This window comes from Scleropages formosus, chromosome 2 (assembly GCF_900964775.1).
Source record: "Scleropages formosus chromosome 2, fSclFor1.1, whole genome shotgun sequence".
NCBI classification, from domain to species: domain Eukaryota; kingdom Metazoa; phylum Chordata; class Actinopteri; order Osteoglossiformes; family Osteoglossidae; genus Scleropages; species Scleropages formosus.
This window is the reverse complement of record NC_041807.1, coordinates 16,118,913-16,144,021: the sequence shown is the minus strand read 5'-3', so window position 1 is coordinate 16,144,021 and position 25,109 is coordinate 16,118,913. Positions and strand designations below refer to the sequence as shown.

General features: G+C 48.3%; 1 protein-coding gene across 3 annotated transcripts in view; it reads left to right on the top strand.

The window, feature by feature from the left end:
- Nucleotides 1–25,109, top strand: part of LOC108931402 (A disintegrin and metalloproteinase with thrombospondin motifs 20) — a 71,036-nt gene that overhangs the window by 26,971 nt on the left and 18,956 nt on the right. For all 3 annotated transcript variants that reach the window (XR_003797397.1, XR_003797398.1, XM_018747154.2), the window contains exons 12-28: nucleotides 6,384–6,529; nucleotides 6,753–6,934; nucleotides 7,983–8,119; nucleotides 8,632–8,749; nucleotides 11,721–11,816; nucleotides 12,724–12,890; nucleotides 13,349–13,478; nucleotides 13,604–13,730; nucleotides 13,819–14,029; nucleotides 14,154–14,318; nucleotides 14,409–14,573; nucleotides 14,968–15,087; nucleotides 15,635–15,742; nucleotides 16,907–17,071; nucleotides 17,181–17,417; nucleotides 17,630–17,791; nucleotides 20,575–20,751. Coding sequence is in view for 1 of the 3 variants with exons in the window: in XM_018747154.2 (XP_018602670.2) it covers nucleotides 6,384–6,529; nucleotides 6,753–6,934; nucleotides 7,983–8,119; nucleotides 8,632–8,749; nucleotides 11,721–11,816; nucleotides 12,724–12,890; nucleotides 13,349–13,478; nucleotides 13,604–13,730; nucleotides 13,819–14,029; nucleotides 14,154–14,318; nucleotides 14,409–14,573; nucleotides 14,968–15,087; nucleotides 15,635–15,742; nucleotides 16,907–17,071; nucleotides 17,181–17,417; nucleotides 17,630–17,791; nucleotides 20,575–20,751 (2,613 nt within the window). In the remaining 2 variants the exon portion in view is untranslated. The remainder of the gene's footprint in view (nucleotides 1–6,383; nucleotides 6,530–6,752; nucleotides 6,935–7,982; nucleotides 8,120–8,631; nucleotides 8,750–11,720; nucleotides 11,817–12,723; nucleotides 12,891–13,348; nucleotides 13,479–13,603; nucleotides 13,731–13,818; nucleotides 14,030–14,153; nucleotides 14,319–14,408; nucleotides 14,574–14,967; nucleotides 15,088–15,634; nucleotides 15,743–16,906; nucleotides 17,072–17,180; nucleotides 17,418–17,629; nucleotides 17,792–20,574; nucleotides 20,752–25,109) is intronic.

Below are 25,109 nucleotides of genomic sequence, written 5' to 3'. Positions count from 1 at the left end.
TCCAAAGGCAACAGCTACAACCAGAACGCTACCTGCTTCTCTTTAGTTAAACATGAAATATAAAGAAATATAAAGAAAATCTGTTGTTCTTACCTATATACCGAATGTAGACATTTTGCCAGGGAAAAAATAGGAGAAAATCAGAGGAAAAAAAAGCCTATGGTTTGTATGTGTGTGCACATGTGTGGGTATATATTTATGGATGTGTGTATAAATCTGTGTTTGTCTTTGACTTGTGGACACATTCAAAGAGAAAAAGAAAGAACTTTCATATTTTGGTTTTTTAAATTAAAAAATGAAAAGAATTTGGCTCTTGTTGAGCTGCTCTCATAGTGGAAACGTTATTATGAGGCTCGATGCGGTGCCTCCTCCACCTACCACTGCGAGTGAACTTTAGAGGCCTGTATTGTGGCAAATCCAGCGTTTCTGTAGGGATACCCAGCTGCCATCACTGACCTTTGAAAAATAAATAGAGCCGTGAGAGCGCCCCCGTGGTGGGGGGGGGGGGTGACGCTGTGCTGCTCTCGGCTTTGTCCTTCGGCGCTGAGCGGCGCGAAGGAAAACAGCACCTTTGTTTGTGAGGCCGGGCGTCCCGTGTGATCTGGGCCCAGGTGTTTGAGGTGCGCTCCGCTCACCTGCCGTGTGATGTGGAAGGGACGTGTCCCCGGGGGGTTTGCACTTTGGTAGCGTCGCCGAGGGGTTCAGCACCACTGCCCGTGCGTTTGGGTCCACTGTTCATTCCATCACGCGCATTGATATACTCATATTTAATAAAATAAATGTATCACCACCTGTGCACAGATACTGAACCTATGGAAGATGTGCGACGGGGGTAAGGCCGGTTACCTGCGTCTCGTGTGAAGCCCCCAGGTGTGGGCGGAGGAGGTGGAAAGCTGCCGCCATGGCTGTCGGGCCGATTGAAATCGGCCCCATTAGGCCTGTTTGTAAAATGCAGCCAGCTTTGTTTTGGTAATTGGGGCAGCCGGTTTAAACGCCCTCTCTGAACCTATCATTAGTCTCTGCCTGCTGGGTCATTTCTTTCCATTAAAAAGGAAACATGATTTCTTGTAAATATTTGCCTTAGCGCATTCCAAAAAGCCCCAAATAATTTCGGTATGGCTTCCAGGTCGTTTGATCTCGCTTGCGACATTTTCGCCAGATTCGTCCTAAGGATCGCTCTCGGGGTAATAAGTGAACACGAGGCAAGGTGGCGGGGGGGCTTTAAAAACTTTTATTTTTTTTATCCATCACGTAGGACTGTTTGACTCGCTCATGATCTCCCTTACATGATGTGTTCCCCCCCCTGCGGGGCACTGAATGAGCCCTTGAGTGATGCAGTCACATGTCCAGCACGCTGCACTAAACCTTACCGGTGCTGGCAGAGCCTTGATGTGAGCGGAGGGGTCCTGTGGCTTGTTGTTAACTGGTTCTGAAAAAAATATGACGGTTTTAGCCAGTGTGTGTGTGTGCGCGTTATATACCGTAGAGTCTCTATCAATATGTGTTGATACAGACAGCTCTTAGCGTAGTGATTACAGTTGCTTCCTTGGGATGCAGATGTCGCAGGTTCCAACCTCCCAGCTGTAGTGCCCTTGAGTAAAGTACTTACCCTAAATTGCTCTAGTAAAGTTACCCAGCTGTATAAATAGGTAAATTGTTATAAGGCCCTTTAGAGAAAAGCATCAGCTAATATGAATTTATTTATAAAACAAAATTAAACTAGATAATGGGGGCAACGGGTAGCAGTCTATCCAACACCACCAAGTGTTTATCTGTATTTCCATGAGCAGTTATTAATTTCATATTAATAGCAGGTAGCATAGTGGCTACAGCTGCCGCCTTTGGATTTGAAGGATGCACGCAGGTTTATATCACACCTCCTCCTGCTGCTGCAAGAAAAATTCCCAAGGTGTAGAAATGGATGAATAAAGTTAAAGCACGTTGCTTCGGAGAAAAGCATCAGATGAGTGAAAACCCGTAAATAAAAGGTTATATATGTTATGCATTTGAAAGGTTTGCACTGATTGCGTTGTTTATGCCCGTCTACCACTGTGTTGCTATGGAAACGGTTTTGTTTGAGACCGAAGCGTGTGCGCTCAGCAGACGCGGTCCTCTGCCCGACCCCAGGCCGCTCTCGTTTCACACTGCTGCACCGACTGCAATTGGAGCAGAGACTGGCTGGGATCCCCGCTGAGATGCACATGAAATCTTGGCTCAGGCTTGTCGGAGACATTCTGGCCTCTTTGTATGCCGTTTTCATTTTGTTCTTGACTCCTGCAGGTCATGTTCCAGTCCAAGCTCAAAGAAACACTCTGAACTGGACCTGACTGAACTGTGCTGTACCTGTGCTGGAGTAACACGCACACTAGTCATGTCCTCAGTTTTGTTTTTTGTGTCTGTCTTGGTGTGTTGCACTTATTTACAGTGGTTATTAAATACTGTTTGCACTTCATTTTCCAATCAACTGGAACTGGAACAGCTGGTAACAGACCAACGCCCATGAGAGGTTCTGAAATTACAGAGTGTTTTGAGTCCTGTCGCTAGGGTGCCTTTTCTTGAGTCCCCTGTCCCCTTGCTGTTTTCTTCCCGGAACAGTTTTTCCACTTCCGAAAGCATATGAAAATTCTCCAGTGAATATCTTCTTGTGTAATTTTGTCTAATTTTCAGTCATTTTTAGAGTTAGAATTGTATTTTTTATAAAGGCTCATCCTGACTAATGTGGTGACACTTTGTCTTGGCTTACATGTGTTCTCCATGGAGGAGGCCAGGTTGTCATTAGGACTAAATGAATAGGTAGGGTGCTCAGGTGTGCCGCTGCATCCGAACCACGGTGAGACTTTTACTTTGGTAAAACATAGTGTTGTCCTTGGGGATGACAGCCGTTTTTCCCTCCTTCGTTCTCAGTGCTCCGGGTTGGAAGGTGTTTCACGCCCATGGGGGTCCAAGGCAATTGGGGCCGACTGGCAGTTGAGTTCATGTAACTCACATGCAAATCCTACAGGAGGAAACCTCGTTGACCTGGAATTTTCTAAATAGGCGGCCCCTTGGTAACCGTCCCTTAGGGAGACCGAACCTCTGAAGGTGGTGATCTTCCAAAGTTTGTGGAGCGGTTAGGTGTGAGACAAGTGCGGAGCGCTGACGCTGCAGACAGAAATTGCCAAAATGGGAGCCTGCTGTGAACCACGGTCTCGTAGGAGTGCGAATACGAAAGGTGAGGCCTGTTGCGTAGGTGCATGTCAAAATGAAAGGCTGCAAGGTTTCTCCTTCAATCCCCCTGGCCTTTCATTCCTTGTTGATGTGTGACTTTGAGGAATGACGTGTGCTACATGTGTTTCTGCACAATTATAGGGCGCCGAGTCGCGCGGCTGACCTCAGCGCAGCAGGTGCTGACAGTCTTTCAAACGGCTCCGCCATCGCGACTCTGCGGGCGAGATGTCACGTCTGAAACGTTCGTGGATTCTGGGGTCAGGCGCCGTACACGGAGTTGACGCGAAACGCGCTTTTTTTTTTTTTTTCCTACATACGTGCGCGTCAAGGAGCCGCTGATTCAAACCACATGTCCGAACGCCGGCCCCGGGCCGCACGTTTGTCTCGGAGACTCCGGCAGGAGTGCCGCTCCAGGAAATGCCCACGTCGCACCAGGAAGCCGGGCGCACTCTTACTCGGTCATGTTCTTACAGGGGATACTAACGGGGATCAGGGATGGACCGGGAGCCAGATGATCCTGCCCAGTGAACAAACCTTCACTTCTGTCAGCAGATGTTTCTTGTTGTTTTTCCTCTTCGCCTCACCTTTTCAAGTCGAACAAAGGCGCCGCGAGCGCGAGCCACCAGCAGGGAGAGGAATGTGTAAATGGCTTACGACATGCTTAACGCAGCCCCCCGTCCCCCCCCCCCGTCCCATAGAACCCAGTGATGGGAAGGGAAAGAGCTCCCTTCTGACGGAACCCAGCTACACTGCTGGTTTCCACTGCTGCCGGACCCCTCCGTCGCAGACTCCCCTGGCGGTGCGGGAACACCGGTGTAGCCATGCACATGTGTGTTTTGAACTCTGACTTTTCAGTGTCAGGTGCTGACCTGGTGAAACACGGTAATCCGTTGGGAATCAACACAAAGTCCCCTGTTTGCGAGTGGCCCCAGACGCAACTGAAGTACCACGCACGCAGAAAGTGCTACTTGGGATAATGATACTTTATTTACCTTGTTATTACTTTCTTATGTGATGGGTGCTAAAGGTTCAGTTCTGCTTGTTGGCATTTTTTGAGTGCCGGGCACTGTAAACACCTGTAGACATGAGAGATGAAGCCTCCTCTGAGCCAACCTGGTCACACCTTGACAAACCAGTTTGACAGATGTCCCTCTGTTGTGTTCCTGGATCACAGTCCTCATGAACCATTTGTGTTGACTGCCCTTCCCCCTCCACCCTTGCCTTGCCCGGGGGACCAGGCGTTTTGACTGATGTCCCTCGGTTATTACAGTAATTATGGTAAATCCAAAGTTGAGCCTGACACTGGATAACTCAAAGGGGGTTTCGGGGGACCAAGGGAGCCATTTGCCTGAGCTGATTTTAATACGTAGGGTTCTTCACCTTCGGTTCCTCAGTTGTCGTCATTTTAGAAGTGCACAAAAGGCACGGGTTTTAAAGTGGAAAGACGGATAACATTTCGCTGACTTCTCACATGTCGTGCCATTGCGTCCCTGCTACGGCTGTCTTCGGTCTCTTCATAAGAAGGAAAGCTTTTAGAGAATTAGAGCTTCACCTGTTTTGTGGGTTGACGTGTACTTTGGTTCAGGTTTTTTGAAAACCATGGTTAAGTGTCGCTTTTTGTTTGACTTGCTCATTCAGCCATACCACAGTCAAAGTTATATATTCAGGAAGGTCCTTTGGACACGTTCTGTTCCACCTCTGAGTGTCAATTTATTCTAACTGAACAAAATCTGCAATAGGCAGTGATTTAGTGTAAGAACAAAATGCAGCATCGTCTGTCGAGGAACTCAGCCCAGTGGCTAGTGCGGCTTCCAGCTGTCTTGGTCAGTCATTGAGGTTGTCCTTTCACGGTAGGAGAGTAGTGTGAGGTCTAACACAGAAGTTCTGGTTCGTCTCACCTTCCATCTCAGCCTTGCTCTCTGCCTGGCAAGTTGTGTGATCAAATTCTCCCAACTTGTGAAATCTGCTCTTTCATCAAGCAGGAGTTATGAAATGAAAAAGCTCAATGGCAGTTTGTAGCTCTTTTAGTCCCTGTTGCCCCAAGACAAGTGGAACAGGAGGTGTCTGGAGAGGCAGTTGTCCAGAAAGGAGTTACACTTCAGCTTGCAAGAGACAGGTTCCCTTTGGACCTTTGAAAGTTTCAAAACCTGAATACTGGTATATGCCAGCAATAGTGTTCCCTCCCATGTGAAGATAATTGGTCCCTGAAAAATCCTTCATAAGGTACATTCTCCTGAACACAAGACATAGGTATTGTTAGTTTTTTTTTGGCATTTCTAGGGCATTTTTTTAATTCTGATGTCTGTGTACGGACACCCATCCATCCAAGTTCAATAGCAGCTAGTCCTGAGCAGGGTTGCGGTGAACCGGAGCCTATCGCAGAAACATTGGGCACAAGACTGGGGGAGTACACCCTGGGTGGAATGTACATTCACATTTACATTTATTTATTTAGCAGACAATTTTCTCCGAAGCAACTTCCAATGAACTCTATGTAGTGTTATCAGCCCACACCTTATTCACCAAGGTAATTTACACTGCTAGATACACTACTTACAATGGGTCACTCATCCATACATTAGTGGAACACACACCCTCTGTCACTCACACACTAAATGGACCCCCTTTGTCGTAAAACATCACAGAATCCCATTAAAATGGACACAGTCACTTTAACATTTAACATTGTTTATCGTAACACTGTAACAAGGCAGTTTCTCTTCGTTAATTGCTCTGTTATACTATATTATACTACATGCACTCGTTCTGCTCTTTCATAGCTGTTATGCACCATGCACTTGAAAAATGCTCACGAACAAAACATAAATACATATGATACTCAGTGTTTATGTACTAATTCAGCCGTTAATGCAAGCAATCAGAACAGTCGAGATGCAAAGAAATGAACGAAAACAATGTACACTCAGTGGACATGGTTTAGACAGTCCATATGGGACTATGATCACTGAGATTATAACAGGTCCAATTGCAGGGCACCACGTGGAACTGGAATTAGTCTCATTTTTGAGTCATTGACAACTACCCGGTATTTGCTACCACCCGTATGGAAAGGTAAACTGGTAGGGCATGTAAACTGTACTCATGCATGTATTAGAGCAAGCAGTGTAAGTAATGTGGTGATGTGGTCCCTTTGACGAGGCACTCTGTGACCCCAGCACTGCAGACACGGACTGTGTGTGAACAAGGAGGTCGAGATGCAGCCTGTCCACGGAGAGTGGGGCCCCTGGGGACCTTACAGCGCCTGCTCCAGAACCTGTGGGGGTGGCACCAGGAGCACATCAAGGGACTGCAACAGCCCAGAGTAAGACAACTTCACATCCATCTACAGAAATCTAGTTAGTTCATAGTCTAGACCTTCTCTGACCTGCGCTCTTCACAGATCTTCACGCGCAATTTGATGTTTGAAGTGTATCGAACCTTACAGCCACCATCTGGGACCGGATCTGGGCTGAGTGTGGCCAAGCGCCGGTTGTTTGTTCGGTTGTGCCCCAACACAAGGCGATCGACATGCTGCGATCTTCCAGGCCCAGAAACGGGGGAAGGTTCTGTGTGGGTCGGAGGATGAAGTTCCGCTCCTGCGACACGGAACCGTGCCCGCGGGGGCGGAGGGATTTCCGGGAGGAGCAGTGCGCGCAGTTCGATGGGCGTCACTTCAACATCAACGGCCTGCCGCCCAGCGTCCGCTGGGTGCCCAAGTACAGCGGAAGTGAGTCTGTCGATCAGTCGATCAACTAATCGGTCGGTTTGATTTCCTGTGGGTTAGTGCATTTTTACATGCCAAGGTAACGCCAAAGAGTACCGAGATGTTCCACGGAGCTAATCAGAATCAAATTAAAATAGCCGAGAGCTTACACAGGGAAAATGTTTCAAGTGATTTCCTGAGCCTTCGCTGGATGGAGGTCAAGTGCAACTCCAGGAGAACGGCTAAATTCCAAGTAAAAGCAAAATCCAAGAAGTTAGCAAGATACGAATCAGAAGATGTGATGAAATTAGAGCAGCTCCGGTCTGGCCGCGCTGCGCACGAGGTGTTTAGAAGGCCCTGATTTTTCCTAGCCGTCGGCGCTGGACGCAGCGGAGCCTCGGAGCGTCTCGGTAAACAGTGCGGAGCACCTGTGTGTCGAGGGTGAATGATTACGGTATGAGGCTGGCTTGGCTCGTCCGCCGCCGAGTGTCAGCTTTCCCCGGCACGCCTTGCCCAGCAGAGCCTAGCTCTTGTTTTTCGGACCCCTTGGGACAGGTGGTTTCTCGCGCTGAATATTCATGCGCGGAGCAGGCGCTGGCAATTCCACGGAGCAATCAAACCGAGTAACGCGTGTAGTTTGAACGCCCTTCTCCGCGTGTTGCGGGCAGAGAGTTTCGGCGCCTCTCTCGGAGGAATAGCGCAGCTTTGACCGCGTTGGCTCTCGCCGCTGGAGAGAGCTGCCAGCTGGCAGATGCGACTAAATATCAGCTCAGTTTAACGCCAGGAGACAAAACCAAAATTATCATAATAAACGGCTCATAGAACCCACCAGAAAGCACCGGCCTGCCAGAGCTGTGTCAGAGAAGTGACACGAAGACAAAGTCTGCAAATACGAACGTGCGTTTTCGTAATTCGCCGGATTGTTGGGTCCCTCAACAACCCGCACAAATGCACGTCCGCTTACTGTATGGGAACGCAGGCCCGCCGTTCCGCTTGACGGGGGGCTCGGAGTTGCTCTCCCGTTCAGCGCGTCGCCGTCCAGGCTGTGTCAGGGTTTCTTGTGCTCCCGCAGTTCTGATGAAGGATCGCTGCAAGCTCTTCTGCAGGGTGGCCGGCAAGGCGGCGTACTACCAGCTGCGGGACCGCGTCATCGACGGCACCCAGTGCAGCCCGGACACCGACGACATCTGCGTGCACGGACTGTGCAGGGTATCCTTCAGCGCTTCACTGCACCTTAAGAGCCTGCATTTATTCACTTAGCTGACACGCGTCTGCAATCGACTTAGCCTTCAGTGAATGTACAGTAGAAGAAAGAGAAGTTTACATTGACCTCAGCCAACACTTTTATCCATTTATACAGCTGGGTAATTTTTTACTGGAGCAATTTATGGGAAGTACTTTGCTCGAGGGGGTGCGGTGGGTTGGACCGGGTCCTGCTCTCCGGTGGGTCTGGGGTTCAAGTCCCGCTTGGGATGCCTTGTGACGGACTGGCGTCCCGTCCTGGGTGTGTCCCTTTCCAGCCTTATGCCCTGGGCTGCCGGGTTAGGCTCTGGCTCCCGTGACCCCATATGGGACAAGCGGTTCAATCAGTGTGTGTGTATACTCTGCTCAGGGGGTACTACAGCAGGAGGTGGGGCTCAAACCTGCAATCTGAGAGCTCAAAGGCATCAGTTCTGTTACTGCGCCACCTGCTTCACCCCATTTCCCTGTACCACTTCCAGCAAGCGGGCTGCGACCACGTGCTGAACTCCAAGGCCAGGAACGACAAATGTGGAGTGTGCGGTGGGGACAACTCCTCGTGCAGAACTCTGGCCGGAACCTTCAACAACGCGCAGTACGGTAAGGCCAGCAGAGGCCTAGGAATGTGTTTGTTTTCTGGTTCATTTTCTTTAATTAGGAGTAATGGGCCAGTAACTGGCCACAGTCCATAATGAGACCTTTGGATGAAACTGAGAGCTGGAGGTCCTGCTGCAGAACGTGACCTGGGTTCCATCTGCAAACGTCCCCAGGCTCCTCGGAGATGTGTAATTGTTACAAGACCACTGACCGCCATGACACACTCCGCATTCAATCTCTGTCCAAACTGGTGTAAACTGCACGAGAAATTCCGTGAAGGTTGTGGAACGCCGTGGCTTCGCTCGAGCTGGGCCTGGGCCACCTTTACCCAGCATGCCTCATTTTCTTCTCACAAATGTTTCTGCAACACTTTGCGTTCCGTCACCTGGACTTCAGTGAGGCGTTGGCCTCGACTTGTAGAGGAGCAAGAATGGCCCCCGTGAGCTCGGGGGCGCCGTGTCGGGCCGCTGCCATCGGTGTCCCTGATGGGGGGGGGGGGGGCGACTCGGAACTCCACACACAAGACATAGTAGTCCACGCTTCTCTGGCAGCCTGCAATTTGTCACCCTAATTAAGGAATTTGAGCAAATTATCTTCTGCCCTGGTCTGCTTCCAAACCATCTGGCACGTGTTTGGACGGGAAGACGACAAAGGTGACACATCCCATTTTTGTACCGGTTGATATGAATTAGCACCATAATCGCTTCTGCTTATGTTGTTTGCAGCTCAGATGTGGGCTAAACCGTGGAGTAAGTAAGGGCTGTGTGTGTGTGTGTGTGTGTGTGTGTGTGTGTGTGCGCGCGCGCCCGTGCACTCAAAGAGAGTGTTCATCATTTCCCTGCTGCTCTGAGATTGCATTTGAAAATGATTTACTTATACTTTACCTGCAATTACTGTGATTGTATGTTCTTCTGTAGGGTATTGTGTTTCGTTTTAAGGAGCGTGGGAAGAGTGTGTAATCGCGCTGGTTGTTTTTACACTGCGGTTTTCTGACGCTGAAGATGACATTTCGCATCCCTTCGGGATTCCCCGATGGCCAAGCGCGGACGTCGTGTTTTTCGGTGTATCAAATGAGTGCTGCGCTGTAGCTGAAAGGGGAGCATAATGGGCTCCTTACCCCCCGTGTGTGGGGGTGGGGGGTGCAGGCAACTGAAAAGTAAATTGAGGCGAAAATCTGGGGAAAATAAGAAAAAAATAAAGCAATTTATTGACTGTGTCCGTTTCCCGAGCCCGGAGACGTGCCTTAGATGCGGTTCGGCATCCGAGGGGAGATTTACTGTTGACCGCATTGGGGGGGGGGGACGCCGGCCAGCTGCGCAGCACCGCTCATGGAAAGTTTGTGTTCCTCAACGGACTAGAATTTTAGGAAAGGTTTTGTATACTGCGAAGCTCGGAATGCTGACTTCACCGGTGGGTCACTGGTGGGGCAGCTCAGTGTGGTAAATAGCTGCTTTCCTGCAGGATGGATGCAGGCCGGGGTATCGCCCTCATACGTGCCCGTGCTGTAACGGGTGGAAGCACGTCAGGCTGTAGCTCAGACCGGTCCGATCACCGATCGCCGACGGGCACCGGCGAAACCCTTACAAGTGCTGCCCCCCAGTGGACCTTCTCGTTTAACAAGCGTTAGGAAAGCGTTCTTCAGCCGCTTGTTAGCGCAGCGCTTCCGAAGCAGGGGGTTCCTGAGGGTCTCGGGACGCTCACGAAAAGAGGGACGTATTACCCTGTTACAAGTGGACTGGATCACGGGCACAATAAAGATACTTGAAATGGTAAAAGCAGAGTAGTATTTGTAGTATGCACACTTAATATACCGACATCTACATTTATTTGACACCTTTTTCCAAAGCGACTTACAACGTTAAGCTCTTTGCAGTTATTTATACACGCAGGTAATTTTACTGGAGCAGTTGAGGGTAAGTACCAGGCTCAAGGGTACTACAGCTTACGGTGGGATTCAAACCTGCAACTTTTGTGTCAGAAGGCAGCAGTGCTAACCACTACACTATCAGCTATCCCATGATGATGAGTCTGAGTCATGAGTCTGTTCACATCCAGTACTCGAGGGTCAAATGCACCAGCAACGAGGCTGTCATTATGGAGCTCTCTTACCTGGACATGACATTATGGGTAACATTACAGAGGAGCTCACCCACAAAGCAAAGTAGTACCGTCATAACCACTGAGAAGATTTCTGACTGTGTTTTTACATCTCATTTTCATGTAAATTTGTTTTACCTCGTGGGTCCTTGAAAACCATTGTGTGTCTGTAATTGGTATGGTAAAACCATATGAGCAATGTTTAACGAAGTCTACGAAGCACGGCGGTGCAGCGGGTAGCGTTTCCAAAGCTGTTCAGGCTTCGCTTCAAGTCTGGCTCAATCTGTGTGGAGTTTGCATGTTCTCATGTCTGCGTGGGTTTCCTCTGGGTGCTCTGGTTTCCTCCCACAGTCCAAAGACATGCAGTTCGGGTGGACTGGTAGTGCAGAATTGCCCGTAGCGTGTGTGTCTGTGTGACTAATTTGCACTCGTCCAGGGTGTCCCCCCCCCCCCGGCTTGTGCCCAGCGATTCTGGGATAAGTCCCAAACCGCTGCGACCCAGACCGGAAGAAGCAGTCGGCGAAAATGGATGGAATAAATGAAACTATATGAATAAACACCATATATCAGAATGATTGCTCATTGAAACTGTGTGCCACAGCATTTGAGATCAGCAGGCCAGGAAAAGACTGTTGAGGGTCGCAACCAAAACGAGTCTGGGAACAGCTGTGTTAGAGGGGGCGAAGTAGCTCGAGGAACTCGGCGAATTGTGTTACTTTTAATTCTGTATGTGTCCCTGGGCACTTGTGAGCCTCAGGTTTGGGGGGGTTGTTAAACACCAGTTCTCCGTTCAATGTGACATTACAATGTGCTGGTGGGTGTTTTCCGAGTGGCGCTTGTTAGCATCACTCTCCGATGTCGCCAATCTCCCTTTCAGGGTATAATGTGGTAGTGCGGATTCCAGCGGGAGCCAACAACATCGACATAAAGCAAGTGAGCTACTCGGGAAAACCGGAGGACGACAACTACCTGGGTAAGTGATTAAAGATGACCGCGGTGGGCACAGGGCTCAGATGGAGGACTGTTGTACCGGAGGAACCCGGACCTCGGGACTGGGACTGAGACTGAGACTGGGACTGGGACTGGGACTAAGACTGGGATTGAGACCGGAACTGAGTTTGTGCCCAGTCAGAAGAGCGAATGTGCCCAAGCAACCGTTTTGGAGTGTGAAGCGGCGAGTTGTGTTGCTTGTGTCGCGTGACAAAGGACGTGACGGTTACTTAGCTGACGTGCAGCGCTGACGTGGGAGCCCCCGTCGTGCGCTTCTCATAAAGTTGCTCACACGGAGATCAACTTCCGGAGCGGTTAGACCAACAAACCCAGGGACGGCGAGGGTGAGAGATGAAGGGGTGTGGATGGAGATGATGATGATTAAAGATGTGTGCAGTCTCTAACGGGGGGGGTGCGTCCTCCCCTCTGTGTGTGGAAGTATTAGGCACAAAACTGTATTACCAGTGTCGATCTGGAAGCCTCCCCGCTCACCTGGGGACCTGTTTCATCCAGAGTAGCGACCCTGCATCTCATCAGCTCTTATTTGGTGAGAAAGGATGTTGTGGGATAACAGGCCAGTAGCGCCACTGCATAATAGTGACTACAGCGTTTCTCAACACGAAAGCACATGTGGGATGGTCACATGCTACAATTACCGCATGTTTTAGGGCAACGATTCTTTTACTGGTGTGTGTGTGTGTGTGTGTGTGTGTGTGTGTGTGTGGAGGTGGATAGCTTCATCATGCCACACTTTGTTTTTCAGGCCACAATTTGTAAGTTTATTTTTAAGCCACCAGGGTTCCCAACCACTGTGTTTTATAATTTAAACCTTCTTTTCAGTAATGTTCGTGTGTTTGTTCTTTGTTTCTTCTTTCTTTACCCCCACACAGCTTTATCTGACAGCCAGTCAAATTTCATCCTCAACGGGAACTTCGTGGTGGCCATGTTTAAAAGGGAGATCGCGTTTAAGGGGGCCGTCATCGAGTACAGCGGCTCGGACACTAAAGTGGAGCGAATCAATTGCACCGACAGGATCGAGGAGGAACTCGTCCTGCAGGTACGGGTTAGGGTTAGGGTTACGGTTGGTGTTGGTGGTGGAGTAAGGGTTATTGTTGGGCTTATGATTAGGGATGAGGATAAGGTTAGCGATGTGGTCAGGCTCAAAGTTAGGGTTAGAGTTGGGATTAGGGTTAGGATAAGGTGAGGTTCAGAGTTGGGGTTAGGGTTGAAGTTATGGTTAGAGTTAGGGTCAGAGTCCCTCTCATGCTGGCGGTCAGCACTATGAAAAATGAACGGAACCATGGCAGATAACACTTCCACAGTGGACTCCTACTGTTACACCTGCGTGTGAGGCACTGAACTGCGAGCGGGAATATGCTCAGCTCTGTAGATGAATGTCTGAAACTGAAAAGCCTTGCAGTGACTTTGGACAAAAGCTCAGAGTACATTTCTAAATATGAATTTATATATAACTGGAATATAACCTCCCCCCCTCCCCATTCTCCATGGAACCAGGTGCTGTGCGTTGGCAATTTGCACAATCCCGATGTGCGGTACTCCTTCAGCGTCCCCATCGAGGAGCACCTTGAGCACTTTGTGTGGAGTCCGTCCAGCTCGTGGCAGGAATGCAGCCGAATCTGCCAGGGTACGAGGGCCTCCGCCTAGGCTTGGAACCTTTCGGGCTCAGTTTGCCCTCTTTGCTCCTCTCCTCATGCCTCCGCTGTGTTTTGGCATAACTTTTTTCGGTTGCTTCACCTGCCGGGTGTCAAGGTGAGAGGAAGCGCAAGGTGGTGTGCCTGAGAAAGAGCGACCAGCTCGTGGTCTCGGACCAGCGATGTCACCACTTGCCTCGCCCCGGTGCCATCACTGAGCCGTGCAACAGCGACTGCGAGTTCAGGTGAGCACCTCTGCCCAACCAACCCCTCATCACTGTGCACCTCCCCACACCCACACCACCACAGGTGACAGCTTGTTCCTCCCTGCAGGTGGCACGTGGCTGGGAGGAGCGAATGCTCGGTAAGGTGTGGCCCTGGGCACCGGACCTTAGACGTCCAGTGCGTGAAGTACAGCCAGGCGAGAAGGATGAGCGAGCGGGTGGAGTCTAGTGCATGTGGGGCGGAGCCCAAGCCCCCGGTGCGGGAGCCCTGCCATGGAGACTGCCTGCTCCAGAGCTGGCACTACGGAGCCTGGTCCCAGGTGAGCAGGTCCACCGAGCCACACTGCCCACCCACCGAATGGATGACCCATCAGTGTCCGTCACCAGTGCTCCAGTGCATAAATCTTCTGTTCTTTACGCTCTAACCGTGCCAACCGTGTCCAGTGCTCTAAGACCTGTGGCCGAGGCACCCGGACCCGGGACTCATACTGCATGAACAACCTGGGCCGTCGGCTGGTTGACCGCGATTGCACCCAGTTCCCTCGCCTGGCCACCGAGCCCTGCGGAGACGTGGCCTGTCCCGACTGGCTCACCGGCGAGTGGAGCGAGGTGAGGCCTGGCATCCGTGGGTACCGTGATGCCCCACACAGCGCCAGCGTACACGGCACCATCTCTGGTCACCCTTTTCTCTCCCTGCAGTGCCTGGTGACCTGCGGGAAGGGTGTGCGGCGTCGCGATGTCTCCTGCAGCCTGGTCCACGAGAGGGTGAACGAGCAGCTCTGCGACCTGGCCGCCAAGCCTCCCACAGTGAGAGCGTGTCAGCTTCCCGAGTGCGTCTCCTGGCAGGTCGGCCCGTGGGGCTCGGTGAGTCGAGTGCCTACCCCGCTCTGCCGGAAGTGACCGCGCACGGATCCGACAAGTCGCGTGACCTACCGCAAAGACGCAGCCCACCAAATTCCCGAATGCGTTCTGTTAACAAATATTGCTATCTGTTCGATGGAGATGTCACGTTTAAATCCCTTAACCCCCATGTGATTATAACTTGCGTAAACAAATGGTTCGTAGACAGTGTTTTACCGTGTTAGTGTTAGTCTCGCCAAAGCTTTTCCTTTCCAAGGAGCCACTGGCCCAAGATGGGCCTTTTATAGCAGTTCTGCCGGCGTTTGTTTGTCAGGCGGATTTCCTGTTTGGGTCTCGGTCCCCCGTCAGGGAGACCTGGGTTGGGCTCTCACCAGGTGCTCTCCACTTTTCTCCGCAGTGCACGGTGACCTGTGGCCGCGGCTACCAGATGCGCGCCGTCCGCTGCGTGTCGGGGTCCTACGGACAGACTGTGGACGACCGGGAGTGCAACGCAGCTGCCAGACCCAGGGACAGCCAGGTGTTCTACTGGTCATCAGTTCAGCTTCACACGGTTCTGTCTGAAAGAAGCACAGTGATCCACACTGGACTCTAAGCTCTACAAGGGTAAGTCAAAAAGTATCCACACTATTACAGTAGTGGCAAAACGCAAATTGCTGTGGATACTTTTTGACTCACCCTTGTAATATTTAGAGTGTTTGCAGTTGGGGCAGCAGATGGCATAGTGCTTAAAGCTGCTTCCTTACACTCAAAGGCCTGAGGTTCAGATCCCACCTTGTGCTTTAGTGCCCTTGTTTAGGGTACTTACCCTGAACCCTGCTGTGTAGATGGGTAAATCAGTGCAAGTTACTTAGCCTTGAAAGCTGCGCAGTTGTCATTGCAGTTTTTTCCCAGTTCAACATCATTTATTTTTTCCCTGCACTATAGGTGTTTTTTATTATGTGATTTAACATTAAAATAACATGGTATTTTTTACCAGTACCTACAAGCGCTGGCATTAGATGTCCGTCTGTAGCTTCTTGTGTGGGTGGGCTGATCTGTAGTCCTGCCCCCACCAATGCCAACAGGAGTGTGAGCAAGCCTCCTGTCCTCGTGCGGACCCCACACTCAGCGCTCTTCAGCCCGCAGACCACGGACCCCTCGCTGCCCAGTGGCGATATGGATCTTGGACCACGGTAAGACCTGTAACCACTGATTTAGGCTCAGCAGCCTCCTCTCCTGTTCTCTCTCTTAATTGTTGTAATGAGCAGGTCACCGAGTTTAGTTCAACTCATAGTGACCACCGATGTGGTTTTTTTTTTTTGGTAAGGGAGGGTACAGAAGTGGTTCAGTATCACCTTCTTCCATGCATCTCTGTGGGTTGTGAACATGCCAGAACATAGGTCCACACACCTTCAGCGGGATTCAAACCTCTGCCTGATCTGGCAGCTCAGGAGCTGCAAAGCACAGGCTTTGTATATTGGGCCAGATAAAGAAAAACCTGGGAAATACGGATCCGATATCAAATGTAAGCAGTATTTGGAACTAGACTGATAGGCTGAGTAGTGAGATAAAAAGCTGTAAAACCCTTCATTTATGAATTTTCAACCCATTGTTTTTTATATATAGAACATATATATGTGTGTGTATGTATATACAGGTATATACATGTATACATACATAAATATATACATACAACTTTACATAAATACATGCATAGAACATTTTGACGACCGCTGAGTGAACATAGTACACGTTCACCCTTCAGCATGTGACACGGTAAAAAGGAGCGCAGGGGGAATCTCCGAGCAAACTAAAGAGAGAGTCTCGAAAGAGTCATCTCGAGTGATCTCCGACCTCGACTCCGTCTTTCCCACAACTGCTCCTGACCGCTCCCAGTGACCTCAGTCTGTGCAGATCTTGTAACTATACTGATAACTCCACAGAAATGTAGTTTTCAGTCAGAACCAGGTTCTTAACTACGAATTGCAAGAATGTTTGGTTTTTGCTCTTTTCCCCTACAGTTTGAGAAATATTCTTGTGAAATATCCAAGAGTTGGAGCGCAAGCCATAATTTAATAGTGGTTTATTGTTTATGATTCTTTAGATTGGCTTCGTCTGGGCTCGGCCCTAAGGTCCAGCGAAGTACAGGTCAGCGTCGTGTTCTCGGATGTAATCGGACCCAGAGCAGCAAGTTTCGTCCCACACTGTAGAATAGAGGGCCAAAAATAATGGTTTCTTGACTGAAGAGTCGAATCGCCAGTTTACCAAAGTATGAGATTTTACGTGGATTTGCCGTGGACAACATTTGACCGTGTGCCTGTGTCCTGTATGTATGTATGTGTGCGTGTGTGTTGCAGTGCTCCGTGTCCTGTGGGAGTGGGATGAGGGCTCGCTACGTTAGCTGTCGGGACACCCAGGGCGGCGTGGCGGACGAGTCCTTCTGCGCACACCTGCCCCGGCCCCCAGAATCCTCTACGTGTTTCCATGCATGCGGCCAGTGGCGTGCGGGGGAGTGGTCTCCGGTACGCCTCTTCTGCGGCGCCATGTCCCTCGCGCAGCGTTTCGGCCGTGCGTGCAATCGCACGTGTCCGGATCGGCAACTGTTGTTCTTGATTTGTCTGCCTTCCTCAGTGCTCCGTAACCTGTGGTGTCGGGCGCTCCACCCGCCAAGTGGTTTGCAGTTCCTACCACCACCAGGTGGAGGCAGACATCTGTGACCCTGGCGAACGCCCCAGCTCGGAGCAAGACTGCTCCGCTGTGCCCTGTCAGTCTGTATACCACCCTTACGACCCCGGCAGTCACCCCGGCCACAACAGCTGGAACGTACCGTCTGCAAGCAACCAGTGGAGAACAGGCCCGTGGGGCGGGGTAGGCGGCCCGTTCTCTCCATCTGTACTGATGCAGGCTTTGCTTAACAGTCTGCTGGTTAATCGTTAATTTGTTCCAGAACATTCTTCAGGGTGGATTCGAGGCACTTGGTACCGTTTATGTCCGATCGCCTCTGTCCAACAGTTCCTTCTGCACCTTTCTGTCCAGCCCCTTGACTGCTGCACCTCCTTGTGTGCATCCCCTGTACCCAGTGCTCCAGCACGTGCGCCGGAGGCTTCCAGCGGAGAGTGGTGGTCTGTCAGGACGTGGAAGGCCACTCCTCCAGGTACTGCGACGAGCGAGTGAAGCCGGCCGAGACCAAAAGCTGTGACTCTGGCTCGTGTCCTCAGTGGAACTACGGCATCTGGGGAGAGGTGAGGATAAGTGGAGGTCATCAGGTTATACGAGTTTAAGGACATTGGCTTGTACCGCCTTGTTGCTTTGGGCAATTTGCTCAGCATAAAACCAACAAAATAATAATATAGTATTTTATCTCTGATTCCAGGCTGTGGTACAGACCCTGGTGTGATGAAATGCCATTGACACATTTTAAAAGAAACAAACATTTTCCACTTTTTTTATTTTTACAATTTATCCTCCATTTATGATGAGGCTCCGTTCCAGTGACCCCACTGAAAATTAACTTTGGAAACTGAAAGTCCACACACACACACACACACACACACACACACACACACACACACACACACAGAGCATCTGAACCACTTGTCCCATATGGGGTCGTGGGGAGCCGGAGCCTAACCCAGTAATACAGGGCAGCAAGCTGGAAGGGAGGGGACACACCCAGGACGGGATGGCAGTCCGTCGCAAGGCATCTCAAGTGGGACTCGAACCCCAGACCCACCAGAGAGCAACCCACTGCGCCACCGCGCCCCCCAAAATCCATGTAGACTATAAACCAAAAGAATATACAGTATAAACCCATCATTCACAACTCCTATGTTAGATAAAAAGGTTTTTTTTTTTTTTCTTTTTACTAGTTTCACTCATTATTCATTTTAAAATAATACCAATACTGAAAAATAATGTAAATGCAGTATTGTAATTATAAAATTAAATACAGTATAGGTAATTCTTTATGAATACTGTTGTTAAAACTGTACAGTATTCAATGAATAATACAAACTTTTTTGCTCGTTAGCTATTTTAAATAAACTAACGGAATCACAAACGGAACATTTTATTTAAAAAAAACACCCAGAAACTGACTGAGACCTAACTGTAAGAAATATGGTGTGGCCTTTGTTAAATGTTATGATCAAACATCAGGAATCAAAAATAATAAATGTAATAAGGTTAATACATTTACATTTATTTATTTAGCAGACACTTCTCTTGAAAGGGACTTCCAATGAACTCTACATGGTGTCATCAGCCCACACACCTTATTCACCAAGGTGATTTACACTGCTAGATACACTACTTACACTGGGTCACTCATCCATACATCAGTGGAACACACACACTCTGTTACTTACAAACTAATAGGATGGCATTCATAAGTCAAAGTAGTTGTAACATGTATTGTAACTCAAGGAGTACCTGTGCTTGGATTTTCTTCGCTTATCTTTTCCCTAGAAATAGTCTGTAGTTGAGTGAGTCCGGCAGACGGTTGTAAAGAGTACCAAATCAGTACCAAATAAGAGTAGCAGTGCAAGATCTGATTAAATCAACTTGCTTCAGAAATTTTTGCAACTCAGGTCTTGTGTTTTTTGGATAAATTGGTGAATAACTGTCATGGAATAGGAGTTTGAGGAGATTATGCATTTTTTTTCTTAGTCATTTTCAATTTCTTTTAATTAGAACGTGCAAGCATAATTCAGAGGAAGTAAAAATCCATCCATCAGAACCATTTTAAATAACTGCTTCTGAAATTCAGGGTCATGGTTGTCCTCTCCTTGAAGCATAAGGCATGAGGCAAGGTGTACCCTGGACAGGGCACCAGTCCATCATGATGCAACCACTTACACTCATTCACTCTGACACGCTATGGGCAATTCAGTCAGTTCACCTGAAATACTCGTGTTTGAACTACTGGAGGAAATTATAGCTACAGGAGCACTTCCAAAGTATTTACTTACTATTGCTATATCTGAGTTCAACATTGGTTGAACTTTATATAATTAACCTTTTATTGATTGTGGCTTGTGGGGTGGGTGCGGTGGCGCAGTGGGTTGGACCACAGTGTGGGTCTGGGGTTCAAGTCCCGCTTGGGGTGCCTTGCGACGGACTGGCGTCCCGTCCTGGGTGTGTCCCCTCCCCCTCCGGCCTTACGCCCTGCGTTACCGGGTAGGCTCCGGTTCCCCACGACCCCGTATGGGACAAGCGGTTCAGAAAATGTGTATGTATGTGTGATTGTGTCTTTGAATAAATGGATGGACGAATTAATTAACTAAACTTTATTAATCCCGGGGAACAGTCAGTTTGGTTGCAGCACTGTACAATGTGCACATAATGACACATAAGACATACATGTACAGGTCGTCCTTGATTTACGATGTTACGTTCCGCGAAACCCATCGGAAATTGAAAATATTGTAAGTCGAAAATGCCTTTAATACACCTAATGCGCACCTCCACATATCACTTGGCCGGGAAAAAAATCAAAATTCAAAATTCGAAGTATGCTTTCTACTGAATGTTTATTGCCAGCTCACCATCGTAAAGTCGAAAAATCGTGAGCGGAATCGTCGTAAATCGGGTACCACCTGCATATACGTACGTAAAGTGACCAAACGGATAAATAAGGGAGTAAATAAGTTAGCACATGGGTCATCAAGAGGTCTCCTGCTGGTAGTGAGAGGACTCCTCGTAGAGCCTGATGGCAGCAGGTAGAAATGACTTTACGGTAAACGTGACTTTCGAGTTGGCTAAGTGACAAATTACAAACAGACTTCTGGGCCTCATGTAAGGCAGTGTAAGTTTAAAAGGCCTCGATATTCGGGATGTTACTTAAAGTTCACAAAGACATTTTTCTAGACTATAACTGGCAATATTGTGAGGTTTTTTTTTTTTTTAAGGGTTGTGGTCCATAATGGAGTTTAGTTCCGAAGAAGACTTTTAGATGTTCTCCTGGACTTGAAGCGGGAGGAAATGAGAATGCCGTGTTGACGTGCGCTCGCGGTCGTCCCCACAGTGCACTCAGACGTGTGGCGGCGGGAGACGCACGCGCCTCGTCATCTGCCAGTGGACCAACAGCCAGAGGCTGAGCGACCATAGCTGCGACATTCTGGAACGGCCACCAGACGTGGAGCAGTGCAACACGCATCCCTGCCCGGGTGGAGCCTCGTGGCACCGGCATCCGTGGAAACCGGTACGGTAGCGTTCGCTTTCCCCCTTCGGCTCGCTGCAGGCCTCTTCCGGGCAACGTCTTCTGGAACGCGTGCTGCCGGTTGGCGTTGGAGCGCGTCCCTGGGCTCGCCCGTCGAAAGCCGGGCATCGCCCGCGGCGCAGCCCACCCAGGCGGCACACGCAACGGGCATGGTGCTCATTCACACGGTGCTGACGGTTGAGATTTACACGAAACACATGTATTCCGTTGCAAGCGAGGCTCCAAATTAAACCTGTGTTTACTCGTTTTTCCACGAATGCCTCGTTACGCTACGGAAAAAAAAAAAAGCGAGCGCTCAAATTATGTGTTTGATATCTGAAGCGTGAACTGTACTTTCTGTGATTCATGCCTCACCCTGTAATCAAAATGCACAGGCATATATTTGCGTGTAAAAGTTTGAAGGGTATTGCGTCCAAACAAAAGCTGCAAATACCCCGCTGTTTACTTATTCTTTTCATATGTATCTATGTACAGTGTTATTGTACTTTTACTAGTTTTGCAACACTTGTGGTGTTTTAGCGTTCTTTCGGTGCTCCGAGTCAGGCCTCTTGTGTCTTCATAAATACGACAGATTGTACAGAGGGAAATATTTTCAGACCAACCAACGGCATGTTTTATGTTGTGCTTCTTAAATACGACTGAAAAAAAGATAAGTTATTCTGAGTGAAATGTGATAATTGGTAGCCTTTTCAGTTTTTCCTCAGATTGTAGTGTAAAATGTAATTTTTTTTCATTTTTTTTTAACCACAAAATGGCCACAATGTAGCAAAGTCCAATTTCCCAAGAAATGCTGCCAGCGTATAGTGTCAATGAAAATATAAATTTATTGATATTTATAATGATATAAACAGCCTTTTTTCTTGTTATTGTGCAATTGCAAGAGCCATAGAACTTATTTAAGCTGCAATTTAGTCGTAGAAATAGAAATCAGAACTGATTGTTTTTAGATTGCCCGATTGATTTAATGGTAAATTAGTAAAATAAAAATGCTGTAAATTAGTGCAAGTCCTAGTCAGCGCCACAAAAAGTAAAGTGGGTAATATTTATATATTTAAAGCAGAAGTTTTATTAAGAAAAATGCTTTATAAAACTGCCTTTGAAATCACTGCACCCGTCAAACAGTCGACCAAAAGATGTTCCGTGTGTTACCTGGTTTTGACACGTCACACGATTTGCCGAAGGGTTTTTTTTTTTTTTTCTTTCTTTCTTTTTTGTCACGTAGAGCCGAACCAAGTCGCAGGATTAGTGATGATGGCCTGTGAACCTTCCGGGGTCACTAGTGTAGACTTCGCTCTCAGGCGAAAGGGCTTCCTTTACAGCTCTTATAGCCCAGTGGATGAGCATTCATCTGCATTCATCTACTGCTGCTGAGAGACCCTTTTCTGGAAAGTGCCTCAGTGACCGAAGCACAGAAATACCTCTTTTCTTACGATGCTCGTCATCATTTATTGCTTTTTCAGGTTTTTTTTTGTCGCGGTTTTATATATAACTGAAGGACCTCCCGTGAAAGTAATTTATTTGTGAATTTGCAACCGTTCATTTTAGCGGATTGTCTCGTCTCTCGTGTCGGTCGCGTGTCGGCGCCTGCCCCAGGCTCCTTGCGTGAAGCTCTCCCCCGCTTCTATTGTTTGAGCTCCGTCTTCCTCCTACCTCCTCCCACCTCCTCCCCCCACCATTTGTGGTCCAGAATCTTCTTCAGCTATGCCTCGTGCTCTTTGTGTTTTTGGTTTTTACCCATGGTGCTCAGCAACTGTGCCAGGGAATCGGGTTTTGACTGTAAGCCACTTTTATCAAATGTATTTATTTTTATCTGTGTTTTACATATTTATTTCACGCACATTCAGAAAAAAGAACCACTTAGATATGTTGAAATAGCTTTTCTCCCATTTCGAATGATTAAAGAAACAAAAATGTTTGGTAACTGTGTCATTTTTCGTGTGGTTTCAAGAGAGCAGCCCCCTTCTTGTCGGGGTCGATCTCGGAGAGATGAGCGATAAAATCTGCCGCCGAGTCGCGAGAGCATCCGGAGGCCGCGGCTCGGCTCCGAGCTGTCGTACGGCTCTGTGGGCTTGAATGGCGGCAACCAGGTGGCTCCCACAGTAAACATCCAGCTTTCAAAGTCGCCCTGCTCGGTGATTCAGCGGCAAATTCACCAGCTCTTATCTCACTGTTTAGTCTGACCCGGTGACCCGATGGAACAAAATCTCATCACTCTCGGAGCTGGTTTCTCTGTCGGCCAGCGTTGAAATTCTGAAATTTAAATTATACTCAAAATTGGGTATGTACTTCCAAAATCCCTTCTGGAGATGCTCAAACTCCTGATACCAACCAAAAGCCTCCCAGCACATCACGCACACCATGTGGACCACATGTCCCGTACAGGGTTGCGGGGAACCGGAGCCCAGCCCAGCCCAGCAGCACAGGACGTAAGGCTGGAGGGGGAGGGGACACACCCAGGACGGGACGCCAGTCCATTGCAAGGCATCCCGAGCGAGGCTCAAACCCCAGACCCACCAGAGAGCAGGACCTGGTCAAACCCACTGCGCCACTGCGCCACCGCACGCTCTCTCCCGGCGCATTATAATCTTAATTTTATGAGGAAAACAGCCCTGTGTGTCAGGAAAATGCAGTGTTCCAAAACAGTTCAGGAAAAAATAGGGAACAGCTTAAACTTAGTTTCATACTTCACCTCCACAGACTGGATTAGTTTCTACCTTATAATTCATAGCCCAGAACAGAATGCTAATAAACGTCCCCTCAAATTCCCATAGAGAATTTGGAAACTGACCCTATTTGTGCAAACGAGAAGTTCATGATAAACGTGGTGCTGTTAGAGAATAGAAAAATATCCCGTCTTATATTTATACTCCAACTGTGTGTACAGTGTTGAAAGCCTCTGATTCGACTATGACAAAATAATTAAGGTACACTTTAAAAGATTAGGTAAACATCTCAAATTCAAACCATACCAAGGGCTATACTTCTTTATTGCTTGCATATGCAGGGATTTATACAGTTCTGTCGTCTAATTGAAACCAAGCTGGGTACCTTTCGCCTAATCAATGATGACAGGAAGCGGGATTTAGAAGTAACATTTTATGGGGGAAGTTTGTAGATGAAAACCATCCCGTGGGATGTGGCGGCGGCCACCACGGAGGAGCGGTTGACATCTGGACTTGTGCATCGACGGGCCTCGAGCTGAACGCTCTCAAATAAATATTTTTCAATGCAGTGACTGAGTGGAGCTGGGTGGGGGGTGTTTCGAACCATCCAGGATGGAGAGGTACGGGGGGTTCTCGCCCGTCTGGAGCCTGTGGACGCCCCGACTGGCCCGGTGACAGGAGTGTTTTCAAAGGTATTTCGTTTTAACCGCTTCAGTAATTTTTCAGCTGTGTGAATGAGTAACGGTGCAAGTAAGGGGGGAAAAAAAAAAAAAAAAAAACACTTAATCCTCCGAGTTAAATAAAAAGCATCTGCTGAGTAAATTTGTACAGTGTAATCTTTGAAGATTGCAGCAGTATTCATCCGTAACAGGCGTTGTTTACGGCAGACTGCATGCTTGTGTGTCCTTTAGAGTTCGATGCCAGGATAAATATGTTTTCCTTAATCTACTGGATCGCACGAGCAATTAAATTCTGAATTTCCTCCATCACAGATATTTACTGAATAAATGCAAAAAGCAAACACTCTGTGGTTTCATTTTTTTTTTATTTTTCTCCCTCGGCAAAACATACCGTACCGACTGTATTTCATTAATATGTTCTCTTTTAATGGGAAGTACAGTCTTAGGAACTGTGAGGGCTATAACTCCTCCTAGGGCTGAATGTGAAATGATGCATCGAAATACAAACTAATTGTAAAGCAGTACAAATGATGCAATTAAAATAGTGTATTCACATGCACGAGCGATAACGGTACATAAATATAATAACCTACTAGGTTATTATGTGCATTAATTAGGTGCAATGCTGCATTTATAATAGTTTATTGTTCTTAGTTCCATGTAGCTTTTGTTTTGAGAAATATTTGCGGACTCTTTACTTCCTCTGACCCCCGTCTGGCGAAATAATGAGAAATTGCCGTAAACTGATACTGGCCTGAAAATCTGTTTTTGTAAGGCCTGTATAATGACGTGTGCTGCAGCGGTTTCAAACTTGCATGCTCATTTTCACCATTCGTACTTACATATTCATAACATGTTGTACACGTGCTGCCAAGGTTCAGTTCGGTCAGAACTCTGTTTCCATTATAATATCATTCTGAAATGTTAATCCTTGTCATTTTCTCATTTTACTTCAAATTACTCACATTTTTACCTTTTTTTTCTTTTTTTTGGAAGT